The sequence below is a fragment of the Trichomycterus rosablanca genome, chromosome 5 (genome assembly GCF_030014385.1).
Source record: "Trichomycterus rosablanca isolate fTriRos1 chromosome 5, fTriRos1.hap1, whole genome shotgun sequence".
NCBI classification, from domain to species: domain Eukaryota; kingdom Metazoa; phylum Chordata; class Actinopteri; order Siluriformes; family Trichomycteridae; genus Trichomycterus; species Trichomycterus rosablanca.
The window spans coordinates 5,395,179-5,413,471 of record NC_085992.1 but is presented as its reverse complement, the minus strand read 5'-3'; the positions used below and the strand labels follow the sequence as shown (position 1 = coordinate 5,413,471).

At 39.8% G+C, this 18,293-nt stretch overlaps 1 protein-coding gene across 2 annotated transcripts in view; it reads left to right on the top strand.

Annotated features, from left to right (window-relative positions):
- vcla (vinculin a) overlaps positions 1-18,293 on the top strand; it is a 68,284-nt gene that overhangs the window by 13,816 nt on the left and 36,175 nt on the right. For both annotated transcript variants that reach the window (XM_062994778.1, XM_062994776.1), the window contains exons 2-6: positions 5,901-5,971; positions 9,129-9,279; positions 10,594-10,702; positions 11,668-11,790; positions 13,768-13,928. In XM_062994778.1, coding sequence (XP_062850848.1) covers positions 5,901-5,971; positions 9,129-9,279; positions 10,594-10,702; positions 11,668-11,790; positions 13,768-13,928 — 615 coding nt within the window. The remainder of the gene's footprint in view (positions 1-5,900; positions 5,972-9,128; positions 9,280-10,593; positions 10,703-11,667; positions 11,791-13,767; positions 13,929-18,293) is intronic.

The following is an 18,293-nucleotide window of genomic DNA, read 5'->3' as shown; positions in this document are numbered from 1 at the left end:
TTGGTGCCTAATATATCCCACCCACTAACAGGTGCCATGATGAAGAGATAATCAGTGTTATTCACTTCACATGTCAGTGCTCAGAATGTTATGTCTGGTTGGTGTAATTTGTAATGTCTTAAAATGGACTATAAAATCCTACACAGAATTGAATGAGAATGAAAAGCCAGTCCTTGGAACCAAAAAAGACAGGAAGCTGTTTGAATCTGCCAAATGGATCCCTTACTGCACCAACTCGTGCTGGTCTGTGCATACTAGTGGTTTTACATTCCAATCCAACTCAGGAAACTGCACCTTATAGCTTATTTTACATGGACGTACAGTACATTATTACCCACCATGCCATATCTCCAGCAGTGGCTGCTGACTTTAACTCACTGAGAAGTTATACAATAGGAACTTTGTCTAAGTGCTCTGTTTTTCAGCTGTGATTTCTTTGGAATCATTTCCACTTGACAACCAGTCAAGGATGCAAAGGTCAGAACACGCCCTCTTCAGTGCATTTGAATTCACTCTGTCTTGCTTAGGGATTTTTAGGTATACTGGCGATGGCTTCCATCCAGTGAAACCAAATCTGTTTATATACTAGTGCTCACGTGTGTCAGTACTGATTAACCACTCTTCCATTTGAGACTAGGTCAAGCAAGTGTCAAAATCTTACATAATTTTTGCAGCCGAGGCTCCTGACTCGCCTGTTTTACCACTGTTAAGAGTCGTTACGGTGACCTCTGGTCCCAGAGTGGAAATTATTAACCTTGATCTTTGACAGGGTTTAAAGTCAATGTAGAACTGAATCTGATGGACTTAGTACAGCTTTATCCATCACCAAATAAGTTCTGTTTCGAGATGAGTACTTTTGATTTCTGTCAGCAGTCAACTTCTAAAAAGAAAACGTTGACTCAAAGTCTGCAAGTAACATGACTTATTTGGTTGGTATTGTATTTAACAAACACACGAACAGCACATTAATACAATTATTTTAAGACTTAGTAAATGAATGCTACAACTAAGCTTTTACATTTATTTATTCATTTATAACCACAATCACTCCTATCACTATCACAATCTTGTTGGGTCAGGTGCCACCCATTTACATTAAACACAGAGCAGAAATACACCTGGACAAGGTGGCCATCCATCACAAGGCAGCATGGATTCACACAAAGACACAGAGAAAACGTAAAGATTCCCCGGCCAGGTGGCCAGAATCCTTTCTGTGTGGGGTTTGTTCTCCCTGTGTCCGTGACATGTATTCAGGCCAATTGGAGCTACTAGATATCAAGTGTAAGTAAGTGTGTGAAACATTCATTCATTCATTCACTTTCTTATCCGCTTATCCAATTGGGGGGGGGGGCGCAAGGCACAGAGTAACACCCTGGATGGGACGCCAGTCCATCACAGGGCAGACACACATACACACACACACATACACACACCCATTCACTTATAGAGCAATTCAGTGTCTCCAATTAACCTGACTGCATGTTTTTGGACTGTGGGAGGAAACCGGAGCTTCCGGAGGAAACCCACGCAGACACAGGAAGAACATGCAAACTCCGCAGAAAGGACCCGAACTGCCCCGCCTGGGGATCGAACCCAGGACCTTCTTGCTGTGACGACAGTGCTACCCACTGAGCCACTGTGCCTGTGTGTGAAACACATTTAAGCAAATAGTGTTGGTACTGCGGGGGATTGGATGAGTAAATATGACATCAGTGACAGAAGAAGGGCCTTTTTGGTACCCTGTAACTGTTTTACACGTGGGACTGACCTGCCAAATTGCACACTTGGACATATCATGTGTAAATCATGGTCTGTATCTGTGAACATGTCGTCTTGAACATGAGACCTTAGGAAGCATCTGTTCTTCTCATTAGCAGAGCCTTAACGAAATCACACTACCTCACAGACATGTTTACTTCGAGAGAAAAAGAGCTACTGGAGGAAAGGAATAACCTGGCATATTACTGAAATATAACTTGCTTGTTTGTGCTGACCTTTAGAAATGGTCACTGTTATTATAGGTAGTTGGTTTGTTTTGACTGTGCTATTCATTGTGCCAGTCTGCAAAACCTCCTGAAGTTTAAATCTTTGACAGGTTTTTACAGTTCTTCATTTATTCATTTGAAGAAAAGGCTAAATTAAGTCAGTGACGGTTCCTCTTATCTTTGTCTGGACCGTTACATGGGCAGCGTGCACAGATTCAGCGCCTGGTGAGCTAAGAATAAGTATTTGGAATGTGGCCTTTGGGTCCAGTATCCCTGGGGATGGGCGAGGTGGAGGCCCCCTTCTCAGGGTGATCCTTGGTCCCTGTGGATTAAAATATGCAAAGCTGATGAGTGAAAATATTAAACCTACATAATAAAACAAGGACGCTACACTGAAGACGCTACCTATTCCGTATTCATAGTTAAATCATCATTATCGTTAAACCAGCGTGTGAGCTGAATTTGTGTTCTTTGAATCAGCTCCATCCAGCTGACTGACACAGGAGCTGAACGATCTCATCGGGGTTTTTCTGATCCGGTAACGTCTCTGTGCCAAACAGGTCAAGCCACATACCTGCTGTGTTTGGCCTCCTACTGCTGTTGAGCTTGGCCTCGGTCCACCATCACACAGCATTTCTTGTGTGTCCATTTGCATGCACGTGCACTGCTGGTCAATTGGCATTGGCATTTCCCCTGGCATTGGCACATTACTCTATCTTACCTGTGTTACCTTCCGTACCATAACCATATTTAAAATGAGAATTCTTTATAAAAATGGGCAATTAAAGTATGGAAAACATTCAAACTATGAAGGTACGCACTAGGTGTAGCAGAGAGCATGAGCTTTCAGGTTTGAATCTCGATGGTGGTACCAGCCTGACTGGGTTCTCTATAAGCACAAATGTCTGTGTCTGAGGGAGGTAAGGTCGGACAGAGTTTCCCCTTGTTACCATGATGGAGGGCTTGATTCACATGGAGTATAGTGTGACTCTGCTAATGTGTTATGACTAAGTAAGAATCTGCTGCTGGTAGCAGTAAAAAGAGTGCCGTTCATGTCTGAGAGGACGAGTGCTAGTCTGCAGATCTGCCTGGTCAGCAAGGGGCTGGTGCATGCAGCAAAGGAATTGCTATAGGGAAATGAAAATGACCACATTGAGAGAAAAGGAGAAAAATGCATCATGGTATTTTATGGAATATTTACCTTAATCCCTAATTATACATTCCAGAGTGTATTATGTTGAAGAAAAGGGTTTAGATGTTTGGAGCAGGAACAAAGTGTAGCCTGATCATGAACAGCAGCTTCTATTAAAAAATATTAATGACAGTTCTGTGAGTCAAGCTACGATAAGATTAAATTACCACTGTTTTACACTGTTATGGGCAGCACAGATTTCACTCCTGGCAGCAAATAAAAGGAATCTAAGACCACATATAGGACAGACCCCTAGATGGTCGAAGATTGGAAAAATGCTGCATGGTCTAATCAGTTTTGATTTCTGCTACGACATGTAAATGCTAGGGTCAGATTTTGGCATAAACAACATGAATTTATAGACCGAGCTTGTCTTGTGTCGACGACTCAGGCTGGTGGCAGCGTTGGGCTTCCTAATGATAAATGAGCATTCCAAGTTCCGTGACTGACCATGCGTATCCCTGTATGGCTTTAATTTACCTTTTTTAATTGTCACAAATCTTCATCAAATGACTATGAGCTCATCCCTACAGAGTTCATGAGCTGTCAAGTTTGAATCTTAGCAGTGCTACTGGCCTGGCTGGGTTCTCTATAAGAATAATTGGCCATATCTGAGGGAGGTAAGGTCAGGTAGAGAGTCTCTCCTTGTTGCCACGATTTGGGGGTTCACATGGAGAATCTGCTGCTTATTTTGTGACACACGTTGGGCTCCCTAATGATAAATGAGCATTCAAAGTTGACTGACCATGCGTTTCCCTGTATGGCTTTAATTTACCTTTTTTAATTGTCACAAATCATAGTTCATCAAATGACGATGAGCAAAAGGTGGTCCTACCTAGTATCAGGAAGGTGTTCCTTATTCTAATAAAGTAACCAGTGAGTGTATGTATTTTTCAGTGTACTCTTTTTTTTCTCTACCACGCTCCGCCCTAGTAGGATTAAATTATGACGTCTTGCTCCATCTGGAACAGTTGATGTTTTGTAATTTGACAAATGGAAGATGAACAGATCAGTGGAAGGCCATGTGCACTGAGATAAGCAGCATCATTATGTTGTTCTCTTATGTTGGTCTGGGCTGTGTGACAGATTTGTCTTTTCTAATTACATTAAAACATAATGTGGAGTTATTTTTGTTTTATGTTTTATATAAGAATAATTGAAGTTGCACAGTGGTGAGTGAGTGTGTCCTGCAGTTTACTGGCACTCCCGTACACCTAGTCTTTCCAGGATAGACTGTAGATCATTATGACCCTGATCAGCTTTCTATCTTCTGCATTTCAAACATGTATAATGACAGTTACAAAAAACATTCAGAAGAACATTAATTCTGTCTGTGCATGGTTGTTTTGCCCTGTCATTATTTATTAATAGACATGCGGGAGCTGCAGATGAGCTTGTTGCGTGTTGGTGACCGGCTGGTTGCTCTGGTCAGCCTGACCATCTGTAGAAGCGGAACTTGGTCCACACAGGGCTCTTTGTGCACATTCAGTCCTAAAAGCCTAATTAACAAGCAGTATCATTCTGTATAAGGACCTGAAGCTTTCAACATAAGTGTTTAACTAACCGCTCTGAAAAAGCACTGATCAGCCATAACATTAAAACCACCTCCTTGTTTCTACACTCACTGTCCATTTTATCAGCTCCACTTACCATATAGAAGCACTTTGTAGTTCTACAATTACTGACTGTAGTCCAGCTGTTTCTCTGCATGCTTTGTTAGCCCCCTTTCATGCTGTTCTTCAATGGTCAGGACCCCCACAGGACCACCACAGAGCAGGTATTATTTGGGTGGTGGAACATTCTCAGCACTGCAGTGACACTGACATGGTGGTGGTGTGTTAGTGTGTGTTGTGCTGGTATGAGTGGATCAGACACAGCAGCGCTGCTGGAGTTTTTAAACACCTCATTGTCACTGCTGGACTGAGAATAGTCCACCATCCAAAAATATCCAGCCAACAGCACCCTGTGGGCAGCGTCCTTTGACCACTGACTCAAACAGCAGCAATAGATGAGCGATCGTCTCTGACTTTACATCTACAACGTGAACCAACTAGTTAGGAGTGTCTAATAGAGTGGACAGTGAGTGGACACGGTATTTAAATACTCCATCAGCGCTGCTGTGTCTGATCCACTCATACCAGCACAACACACACTAACACACCACCACCATGTCAGTGTCACTGCAGTGCTAAGAATGATCCACCATCTAAATAATACCTGCTCTGTGGTGGTCCTGTGGGGGGACCTAATGTTTTGACCATGTATTTCATGCTACTACATTTCATAAATCGCAAATTGCTTAATCACAATGTGTTTCTTTGAAAGAATTTTTAATCATTCTTGTTTGTGGACAGTTGAAGCTCAGGTTAAACTACTGGACTATTGGACATTTGCAGGTTCAAACCCCACATTCGCCAAGTTGCCACTGTAGGGTCCGTAAGCAAGGCCCTTAAGTTGTTGTTGTAAATTAAGGCTCCTAATTCAACACTACATTGTATTATTATTGACAACATGCAGTTTGTTAAGATATTCTTTAAACTAAGATTACCTACCTAAGATGTAATTTTGGAACACATTTTCTTTATTTATTAATATTATTATTATTATTATTATTATTGTGATTATTTTTCTTGTTGTTGTTGTTATTTTGATGACTCTCTCTGTCTTGGTATTTGTGATTAGAATATAGTATAATTCTGTTCTATTTCCTGTGTGTCCAGGTAGGGAAGGAAACAGTACAAACCACAGAAGATCAGATCATGAAGAGAGACATGCCTTCAGCCTTTATTAAGTAAGTTCTGCATTTCCCAACTTAATTTCAGCTTTTAAACACACACGCACAGCAGGTAAATAATTATATTTCTTTTCTCATGCATGCTTAACTTAAAATACAGTCGAAAATACTGAATAAAAGCAAAAACACTCAAATAAGTCTGCATTTTTAAGCAGTGTAGGTGCCATGTTTGACATAAGCAGAACAGCCATAAGAGAAATAGTTATGAAGGTAGTTTTAAAACTAACAAATTCATATAAATGTAATCTTTTGCAATATTTGCTTATACACCAATCAGCCATAACATTAAAACCACCTTCTTGTTTCTACACTCACTGTCCATTTTATCGGCTTCACTTACCATATAGGAGCACTTTGTAGTTCTACAATTACTGACTGAAGTCCATCTGTTTCTCTGCATGCTTTAATGGTCAGGACCCCCACAGGACCACCACAGAGCAGGCATCATTCTCAGCACTGCAGTGACACTGACATGGTGGTGGTGTGTTAGTGTGTGTTGTGCTGGTATGAGTGGACCAGACACAGCAGCGCTGCTGGAGTTTTTAAACACCTCACTGTCACTGCTGGACTGAGAATAGTCCACCAACCAAAAATATCCAGCCAACAGCACCCCGTGGGCAGCATCCTGTGACCACTGATGAAGATCTAGAAGATGACCAACTCAAACAGCAGCAATAGATGAGCAATCGTATCTGACTTTACATCTACAAGGTGGACCAACTAGGTAGAAGTATTTAAACCAACTAGGTAGAGGTATTTAAAAACTCCAGCAGTGCTGCTGTGTCTGATCCACTCATACCAGCACAACACACACTAACACACCACCACCATGTCAGTGTCACTGCAGTGCTGAGAATGATCCACCACCCAAATAATACCTGCTCTGTGGTGGTCCTGTGGTGGTCCTGACCATTGAAGAACAGGGTGAAAGCAGGTTAAAAAGTATGTAGAGAAACAGATTGACTACAGTCAGTAATTGTAGAACTACAAAGTGCTTCTATATGGTAAGTGGAGCTGATAAAAAGAACAGTGAGTGTGGAAACAAGGAGGTGGTTTTAATGTTATGGCTGATCAGTGTAATTGTAAATGTATAAAAACAGGATAAAATTAAACTACCTGCCTGTGTTTTAAGATAAAGTAAAGCTAAGCACCAGTTACTTAAATATTACGTTAGGTCGCCTAAATTCTCACAAAAGCTCATTATTTATGGTCAATGCATGTAAATCCTAAATGTTTATGCTTTTGCTTCTATCCTGCATGCATCTATATTCTTAGTATAAAATAGCTGGGTATCGGGTTTCTCTTAAATGCATTAGAGGGCCTACTGGGATCCGTAAAAGCCCAGGCTGACACTTTTGGCACCACAAACACAAGTTGGCTCAGATCTCATCAATCAGCTCACACGTGGTGGGTGACAAGGAATCTGAACTTCTCTATATATAGACTCTGTGGTGGCCACTGATATGAAGCTTACGTCTGGAGGTGCATGAGTACATGTGGACATTAAGAGAAGCTTTCTTCTACTTGCACGTTGAAACTGAGACATGGTTGTACTGTATATATTGTACTGTATATATACATTACCACCTACACACCTACACAGATCAGTGCCACACTGGCAACACTGAGATAGAATCCAGCACTTGATTATCCTTCTTCAAATTCCAGTCCAGCACATTTGCCCAGCTGCTTCTGATTAATGTCAAAATGGCCATAAAATTAGATTTGAGAAGATCAAACTTAAACACTGTATCTTTACAGGTCACCGGATTATATAATGAGAAAATTATACAGTGGACCCTTGACTTACGAATTTAATTGGTTCCAAAGGGCTGTTCTTAAGTCAAAATGTTTGTTAGTTAAACCTGTTTTTCCCATAAGAAATAATGTATATAGAATGAATCCGTGCCAGACCTCCCAAACCCCCCCTTACCCCTAACCTTTCTAATGTCTTAAATGATCTTTTTTGTTATAAATACAAGTATATTTTCCCTTAATCTTAAATTATAGAATAGACATTCCTGTAATAAATAATAATAAACAATAATACACAGTAGTACTGTACATAAAAAACACACATCTCAGTACAGTACGTGTGCTGTATCATACACCATAATACATTTCCTTCTTTTTTTATAAAATGTATCTACCAGAAACAACAACAACTCTCATATTTCTCTATTATTTCCTTCTTTATTTTAATAGTGTTGTATTTTGTAGGTGTAATTGCACGAAGGAAAGAATACTTTACTCAGCAGACTTTCTTCTTCTCTCTCACTCACTGTCCCCTCTGTCTGATACACAGTGACAGCTACTGGCAGGAGTAATTATACAACAACAAATGTAATGTTTCTCAGCTCTGCGCTCTCTCTGCACCTTATTTGGGGACATTTTAATATTGAATTTTACAAAATATAGACAACACCAAAAAAACACCGTCCGCTGTCCGAATGTTTGCTCACTGTATATATAGAGAGAGAGACGGTCAGAGTCAACTTGTTTGTGACGTCATGTGTTTCGCGAATTTCGGTTTGTAATCCCAAATTTGTTTGTATGTTAAGTTGAAAATTTCGTTACTCGAAATGTTTGTATGGTACACTGTTCGTAACTCAAGGGTCTACTGTATAAGTCTTTTATGATAATTGTGTCCCTGAGTGAATCTTTCTCCCTGTTTGAATAATCCTCTAATGTTATTATATCTTATTATAAAAATGTAAATGATTTACTAAAAACACTGGACAGTTTTTTACTGAATGTTCCCCATTACAAAAAAGTTGCATTACATTTGACCTTTTTTTACATGTTCAAATGTGTGACTTAAAAATAAAACTTGTAATTCAGCACTCAGGTAACGCAGCGGTAAAACACTCTAGCACACTCTGGGACAGTTAAAGTGCTGTAACTAGAAGTATTGTAAACCCAGTATCGTGAATCGCATTGCATCATGGGTAGACTGTATCGTTACATCCCTACTGATTTGTTTTAAATGCTGGTTTTATTTAATTAAAAATTCAGCATGTTAATAGTAACACTTCTCTTCTAAATAGTACAAAGCTTCTGCAGTGATCTAAAAACCTGTGGCATTTTCCAATTCACAATCTTAACAGTACTTACCTGTCTTTCTTTCCTGTCCCTCTATTTCCTGTCTGTCTAGAGTCGAGAATGCCTGCACAAAGCTGGTGGAAGCAGCTCGGATGCTAAAAGCTGATCCATATTCTGTTCCTGCTCGAGATTACCTTATTGATGGCTCGCGTGGTATCCTCTCAGGCACTTCAGATCTGCTGCTCACCTTTGATGAGGCAGAGGTGTGCAATCAAGAAGCTTTATTTTCAGCCTCTCAGCTTTATTTTCAGCTTTATTTTTAGCCTCTCATCAGGATTTATTTTTGCATTTTTAGGGGCAGTTTGTTTGTTGTTTAGTTACAGTAATGCACAGCAATATAAAACCATTAGTAAAACTGTTCAGGAAAGGTGTGTCCCATTATTCAGTTGCCATTTTTTCCCAAAAAAACAAAACAACTACCCAATCAAATAAGAAGTGTCCAACTTACATTCATTTAGGCATAAATTTAATACATAGATTACTAGTCAGACACATTTTGCAGTTAAAAGCAACTAGCACTTCTGAAACTGATTGAAACAATCAAAGTAAAACAACATATGTGGGGTCAAATATTTCCCTGTAAGTGGCATTTAATCATTGACAATGTGATTGTTTATTAACATTTTCAGTCACTAAATTTGCACTTTAACTTACCTATAATTTTTAATGCATTTTCTCCCTTTTTCTCCCGATTTTTAGCGTGTCCAATTGCGTTATGCTTCCTCTCTATGGGTGCTGACCCCCGCCCCTGATTGAGGAGAGCAAACTGACACACGTCCCCTCCGACACATCAGCAGAAGCCGACTGCATTTTTTCACCTTTAGAGCCGAGTTCGTATGCAGATCAGCCCTGTGCACGGAGAGCCACACCCTGATCGCATTATTCCTCTACTCTGTGCAGACACCATCAATCAGCCAGCAGAAGTCGTAATTGCATGAGTTATGAGGTCCCTGTCTGGCTCCCTATCCTGTATGAACAACAGCCATACGCTGTTCATATAGCCACCCAGCCCAGCCCGATGGCAGAGCTGAGATTCGATACGATGTATTCGAAATACCAGCTCTGGTGTGCTAGCGTATTTTACCGCTGCGCCACCTGAGCAGCTAACCTAGAATTTCTTTAATTATTGTGATTCTCTTAATTATTGGTACATCAGAATCTTTTCACAAGACAAACCACTGAACTCTCTTACCTTATGGCCCTGCTTAGCCATCGTGACCTCAGAAATGTTTAGACATGGCTGAAATAGTAGGATAACCCTGTTATACACTTTGTCTGGTAAATAAGAGTTTGGACAAACTGCTAATGTAGTTTGTTTGCATTCTTTTAAGAAAACTGGAATGGTTTTATCTAAACATCTAAACATCTGGTATAGTAGAATCCATACATCATATACCTTTGTGAACACATTAGAAGTGAATATATTTATAATTATTTTAGGATTATTCATGTATGATCTTTGTTATTTCAATAACTTTGTATAACATTAATGGATTGTGACTGTCTGCTTCTTTCAGGTGCGTAAAATCATTCGTGTGTGTAAGGGGATCCTGGAGTACCTGACAGTAGCGGAGGTGGTGGAAACCATGGAGGACTTAGTCACATACACTAAAAACCTCGGACCAGGTGATTATCTTTATAATTAATTTGTCATGAAGTTGTCATCTGTCCATCAGTCGTTGTTCTGCTCCAGTTCTGGAGAGCCATGGCCCTGTAGAGTTTAGCACTCTGATGCATTGAATGCAACTAATATAAATGATTAGCTGTTTATTAGGGTTATCATGGTTTAAAATTGGTGTTTTAAGTACCCAATTTTGGAGGATTTGTTTGTTTACAGGGTTTTCTAGCAATGGGAGTATTCAGAACATGTATACACTGATTAGCCAAAACATCAGGGCCACCCCATCCACTCTGTGTAATGTGGTTGACAATTTATTCCTTTTGGCTTTTTTTGTTCTGATTCTTATTAGTTTATTGAGTCTGTTGTAGCAGCCTCCCTTCACTGGAAAGACTCGGTATCCCCAATGAGAACCTCCAACCTCTTCTCCCTCCAGCTGGCTTATTATTCTGGGGTCTCAAATGGGCTCAGCGGCAGGAGCCTGACCCCGGGAACAGGAATGAATTTCTGCACAGATTGTTCTAGTGGCCTTTGATGTATACAGATGTTCAGGGCTAGGTTGGGTCTTTCAGGTGTGCCCTGCAGGCCAACTGCACCTGATACCCATTCCGTCCTGCCCTTTATCCCATCTATTCCTCAACTACATAACGGGCTTGCCTACTTTTTAGGTAAACATTTTCATCCTAGTTGTGGTTGGCTGATTTACAAAGGCCTGCAAGTTTGTTGCCCTGCCTAAACTCCCAGTGGCCAAGCTCATCGTGGACCAAGTGGTCTCTCTATTCCAGGATGAGGGGTTAGCTGATGCTATTTAAAAACATGTTCTGGCAGTAAAAATTGGAATCCATATCAGAGGTTAAAGTTCCATTACTTTAGATATAAAAAGAGCAAACTACCTTTAGGTGCTTAAATCAGTCTCAGTTTTAAAGTACTGTGTCATTCACATGATAATCAACAACTGATCTGTTCTTATTAGGTATGACCAAGATGGCAAAGATGATTGATGAGCGGCAGCAGGAACTGACGCACCAGGAGCATCGCATGATGCTGGTTAACTCCATGAACACAGTGAAGGAGCTGCTGCCCGTCCTCATATCAGGTGAGTATAAGTGAGCAGAGCCAGGAGTTACTTGCCCCATATTTCACTGCCATCCGTTGATATGGCAACCGTGATAATTGCGGTAATTAAGCTGCAGATGCCGAGCAGGAAGAGTTTTTTTTTCAGCCTCTCATCAGCTTCAGTTTGGGCCAGCAGCTTAGAGGCAAAGTGTGATCAAATACTAGAGCTGCAGCAACTCCTTGTATGTATATGTGCGTATACAGTGTGTGTGTGTGTGTGTGTGTGTGTGTGTGTGTGTGTGTGTGTGTGTGTGTGTGTGTGTGTGTAAACATATTTTACTTAATTGTCATTGCTCAGTACAAGTACAACGCATTTTACACTGTACACTATATGGACAAGAGTATTTGAACACCACTTCAAATTTTTTCATTCATGTGTTTCAGCCACAGCAGTTGCTAACAGGTGTAATAAATCAGTTGTATAAACAAAATGACTGTGTCCCTGTGTATAAAGCAAACTCTATGAAATGAATTAAAGCTTGGTTTAAAGAAACTCAAGTGGCCTGTACAGAGACACACATTTAAGGTGTGGTCGGCAATATAATAATAATTCTTCTTTTAATTTTTAAATTTTTTAATTGTGTTAGGCTACCCCTCTACCGATACAACCCTCCACTGCTGACTGAGGAGTTTGCAACTGACACACGTCCCCTCCAACACGTACATCTTTTCACCTGCACGAGCCGAGTTCATATGCGGATCAGCTTTGTGTATGGAGAGCCACACCCTGATCAGCATTATTCCACAACTCTGCGCAGGCGCCATCAATCAGCCAGCAGAGGTCATAATTGCACCAGTTATGAGGAACCCTGGTCCAGCTCATCCCACCCTGAACAACAGCCAATCGTTGTTCATGTAGCCACCCAGCCAAGCCGGATGGCAGAGCTGAGATTCAATACGATGCATTTGATCCCAGCTCTGGTGTGCTAGCGTACCTGCGCCACCTGAGCGGTGTATAATAAGTAATTCTTATAATAAGTAATTCTGAAAATATTTAGTATATGTGCTTGTAGGCGTAAACAAATTGTGACATTGGCACCTAAAACACTGTCAAAAGAAGTTGAGACAGGAGCAACATAAGTGTAAAAAGTAATATTTAAGTGACACTGTTTGAAAAATTTTACAATAAGCAGGTAAATTGGCCACAGGTGAGGGCATCATGGTTGCTTACAAAGACCAAGGATCCACTTTTATACCCAAAGATGAGTTGTGGGAAAAGAAAAAATAATCTCGCAATTTAAGATTGCAAATAATTTAGGTCTTTTACCATCTACAATGCATAATATTGTGGAAAGATTTAGGGAATCTGGAGAAATATCTGTGTATTAAGTGTGCTTGATCTTTTATCCTATTCAACGAACATGTTGGTTTTAAAATATTTTACGGTACATGTATTTATTGTCCCATTAGAGAATTAAGAATTTCTTGCAGTTTTGAACAAGCAGTATTAATTGCTTATTATTTGTCAAAAACACTTGACATTTCCCACTCAGGTGGCGCAGGGGTAAAACACACGCTGAACACCAGAGCTGGGATCTCGAATACATCATATCGAGTCTCAGCTCTGCCTGCCGGCTGGGCTGAGCAGCCACGTGAACAACGATTGGTCTGTTGTTCATACAGGGGTGGGATATTAAAGCCGGATAGGGTCTGATTGATGGCGCCTGCACAGAGACTGGAAGAGAGTGTGTCTCTCCGTACACAGTGCTGATCCGCATTTCACTCGTCAAAGTGTAGGTGACGAGATGCATACGGCTGCTGCCCACATGTCGGAGGGGGCGTGGGTTAGCTTCGTTCTCCTCAATCAGAGGCGGGACTGGCATTGGTGGAGCGAAAGCATGATGCATTCGGGCAACTGGACGCGCTAAAAGAGAGAAAAAGGGAGAAAATGCATAAACAAAAAACAAAAAAAAACACTTGACATTTACAATTTACATTTTCACTTGACATTTTTTAGCTGTAAAAATCTTCGTGACCACCAAATCAACCAGGAGCCATGGTGTGGAGGAGGCTATGAAGAACAGGAATTATACCTTTGACAAGATGAGCGCTGAGATCAATGAGATCATTAGAGTGCTTCAGCTGACCTCCTGGGATGAAGATGCCTGGGCGAACAAGGTATTTATATCAGTTTATTTATGTTGTACTGATGTTATACAAGTGAACTCTGCGTACTAGTTTTCCAATACATACTAGTTCTCTCAAACCCTACCTTTATATATTTTTATATACCTTTCCTTTATTTCTTGTTGCAAAGACCCTAGTCTCAACCTTCATCATCCTTACACACAGGTTTATTTTCCACATACCAGCTTTGGTCCTGCAGAGGTGGGTAGAGCAGCCGAAATTCCAACTTAAATAAAATACCTTTAAATAATTTTAAATACAATTATTTTCACTTACAAGATATTAAATCATAACTGCCGCAAGAGCATTTGTAAGGTTGGGCACTCATATTAGGCATATAAGTGTTCCAATTCATTTCAAAGTTGTTGGATGTCATTGGCTTTGTATAGGCCAGTCATGTTCTTTCACATCAAACCATGTCTTTATGGTTCTTGCTCTGTGCAACAGGATGTTTGTCTTGCTACATGCTAAAAATATTACACTGCTACCACAAAGATGAAAGTACACTGTTTTTAAGGATGTCCTTTTGTGATGTAGCTATAAAGGTTTCCCTTCACTTGCACTAACAGTCTCAGACCATTCTTTCTCCTCTACCAAGCTTCACAGTGGGAGGAATTCATTTTATATCTGGCATGCATTTATATCTAGCAGGAGTGTTCTTTACACAAATTTAGCCAATCTGATTTTTGGTACATTTTGCCGTTTGGATTTGGCATCCTAACTGTAAAAACATGTCATTTTAAAACATTATAACAAAGGATGTATAATCTACACATATGACTTGGCTCAGTACCTGTACAGCTTGAGACATTAGCTGCATACGAAATCGCATACTTTCATACTGAACAGTACGCGAAAGCAGTCAGTATGTCAGAATACGTAGTATACATTAAAGAGTATGTGAAAAGTACCCGGATGACTTACTTCATGGGCAGTCTTTTTTTTGTAAATTTTCTTTATGTATTTTCTCCCTTTTTAGCGCGTCCAATTGCCCCATTGCATCATGCTACCTCTCCACCAATGCCGATCTCTGCTCTGATTGAGGAGAACGAAGCTAACCCACGCCCCCTCCGACACGTGGGCAGCAGCCGTATGCATCTTATCACCTACACTTTGACGAGTGCAGTGCAGCTCAGCGTTGTGTATGGAGAGACACACCCTGAGAGCACTCTTTTCTCATCTCTGTGCAGGCGCCATCAATCAGCCAGCAGAGGTCGTAATTGCACCAGTCATGAGAGAGAGACCCCATCCGGCTTAGTCCCGCCCATCTGAACAACAGGCCAATCGTTGTTCATGTGGCTGCTTAGCCTTAGGCGGCAGGCAGAGCTGAGATTCGATACGATGTATTCAAGATCCCAGCTCTGGTTCCAGCGTGTGTTTTTACCGCTGCGCCACCTGAGCGGCCATGGGAAGCCATTTTTGAGTATGCAAACGATGCACACTTGGGGTCCGCTAATTTATCTCATAATTCAACTGGAGCTGATAGGTGGCAGAAAGCCGGAGAGTCGGCTGTTTACAAGTGGAAGTAAGACAAAAATTAAAAATGTTATTATTGCGTACAACCCTGAGATGTTATCAGTAGCTTTGTGGAGAACTACAGAATAATTTTGTCTGTTTTTAAATTTGTTATAACTGCGACAATGTAATGTCATGCATTACGTGACGTTAGTAAGATGGCAGACATAGTATGTCTGAAGCTGCATATTTGTGTACTGAAAAAGCTTACTGCTTTACCGGCTGAGCAGTGTATACTTCCTCAAATCTAGAATGTACAGTTTAAGTATGCGATTTCGGACGTAGCCATTATTTATCTATTTATTATATTAAATAACAAATGGTTGAGACAAGTAACCATGTGTGTCCTCATCATAACTTTTTTGAGCGTGTGACAGGCAACAGTGGAAAAAGCTAATGGTTCTGTAGTGAATAAACCCATAACTGAAAACATGAGTAAATTTCCCAGAAGTACAATTTCTCTGAGTAATAATGACATGAATCTTGTATTATGACGACTCTTAAAAGTGCAACTTGTCTGGAGAATGATTTACTGTAATGTAACAAGTGCATCACCACCCACCTCTGCAGAGCTGTAGATGTAATTATCAGGCATATTTCCCTCACTGTCACTGTCAGATCATTAATTTGGTCTGTGTTGTGTATGGAAATGCTTGATAATTACTGAAGTCCAACACAATGTAGGACAAAAAAATCCAAAATCTGTTTGTAAATGTAAGAAATTTTAGTAACACTTTTTTTGAAGTGTAGAAACAGAGTCTTTATAACACATTCATAAAAAAGTATGGATTTCTAAAAATTAATCTATGTCTGCTTTTTGGCTTTTTTGGCACAACTCTAATAAACGCCAGTGATCGAAATAGGCGGTGTCTCAAACTGCACCCTACCATACTAAATAGTATGTCTAATTTGCTAGTGGAAACAAATCTTAAGGGACAACCAAATAAAAAAAATTTGGATCTTTAAAATTGAATCTGTGTCTGCTTTTTGGCATGGCTCTAAGAAACACCAGTGATTGAAATAGGTGGTGTCTCAAACTGCACCTCACCATACTAAATAGTGTCTGTCACTGTTGGGTCCTTGAGCAAGGCCCTTAACCCTGTCTGCTCCAGGGGCGCCGTAAGATGGCTGACCATGAGCTCTGACCCCAACTTCCAAACAAGCTGGGATATGCGAAGAAAGAATTTAATTGTGCTGTACACCTGTATATTTATATATGACAAATAAAGGAGATCTTCTTTTTCTTCTTCTAATTTGCTATTTAAATAAAGTTTTTTTATAAAGTGACGCTGTGGGATTTATAGGCCTAATGTCAAAACTTGAGAGGGTAGGTTATGGTTCTAGAGTTGTTGTTTTAGGTTAAAATGTACAGTAAAATAGGTTCTCACAATGGGACTTCATGGTACATTCATCAATATAACAACATTATTTTAATAAGCAAAGCTGTGTATTTATGAAGCCCTTATGACCAAGCTTTAGAGGTTACTTTAGAAGCTTTGTGCAGTAAAATAAAATAGGTACTTAGATAGAGCCTTTAAAACTACTTTATTATGGTTTTGTGGATCTTAAATAAATCTAGAGGCCTCTGTTCTCATGATGAGTATTATAAGATTATGGAGATCTTTGAAGCCCTTTCGTTCAATAATATAAAAGTGTTATAATTAGGGCCCTACTAAACTCACAAAAAAAGGTGCTTCATTTTACAGACCTTGATTTTTAAAGAAAAGAGACACATGTCTTGCCAGTCATTAAATTTCACTCATAAATTGAATGATAGAATAAATAGATGCTATAATACACAGCACAGCTACTGTAACAGCTGGATGTAAACCTAGAACATCCAGCGATGGTGCGAGACCATGTTTTGACGTGCCCCTCTCTGTTTCCACAGAATTGGCTGGAAGTTTTCCTCAGTTACCTGAGTTGTGTTTTTAGCTGCTTTACACTTCAACACCTTGGATATTTTGACTAATCGATTGATGACTTAATTGTCGTACGATTGCTAGGACGCCTCATAGTCCAAATTAACCAGTAAACCTGAGGCACTTGAACACTGTGCAAATGAAAAACGTTAGATTGCTAAACACAAACCTTAACTTTTAAATTTCACAGCAAATTGCATATTACACGGAAAACGGTTCATTTTACGGTCCATGACTCGATTTGCACGGCCGTGAATTAGGTAGGGCCTTTATTATTAAAAGACCTTTTCATTGTACCTACAATTTTTATGTCTTTAAAATGCTTGATCTGCCAGTGGAATTGATATTTTTATTACCCTCAGATTAATAAAGGGAATTATTGTCTATATCTCTATGTGATGTAAAACTTGTGCAATATTAAGTGGGCTAAATTTCATGCTCTTAATCCAAAGCGGTGATTATTACTGCTAACTACAGTTATGGTGCACTAATGTATAGATTTTTAAAAGGATCAGGATATTCTAGGGCAGATAGAATGCCATTATTTGTCATACTGTATATACATCTACATGTGTACAGTACAGTACAATAAATTCATGCACGTTTTTGGAGTGGTCGTATTGTTTTGGCTTCGTATCAGTTTACATCATCTGTATAACTTGTATAATATTAACTTCTTATATCAAGTGAGTTTTGATACAAACATTTTATGAATCCTCTTGTATTGCATTAAATATGCTTTATGCATTGATTATGAATGTGTTATAAAACCCTTCAGGTAAAGTGTTATTAAATTGTTATTTCTGGCTGTGGGTTTAAATATTTTATACCCACAACACAGAATGATTTAAAAGCATGTTAATTTGTTGGTTTTGCCTCAGGTTTTCTGTTGACCCTGACATACTTGCTTTAAATCTTG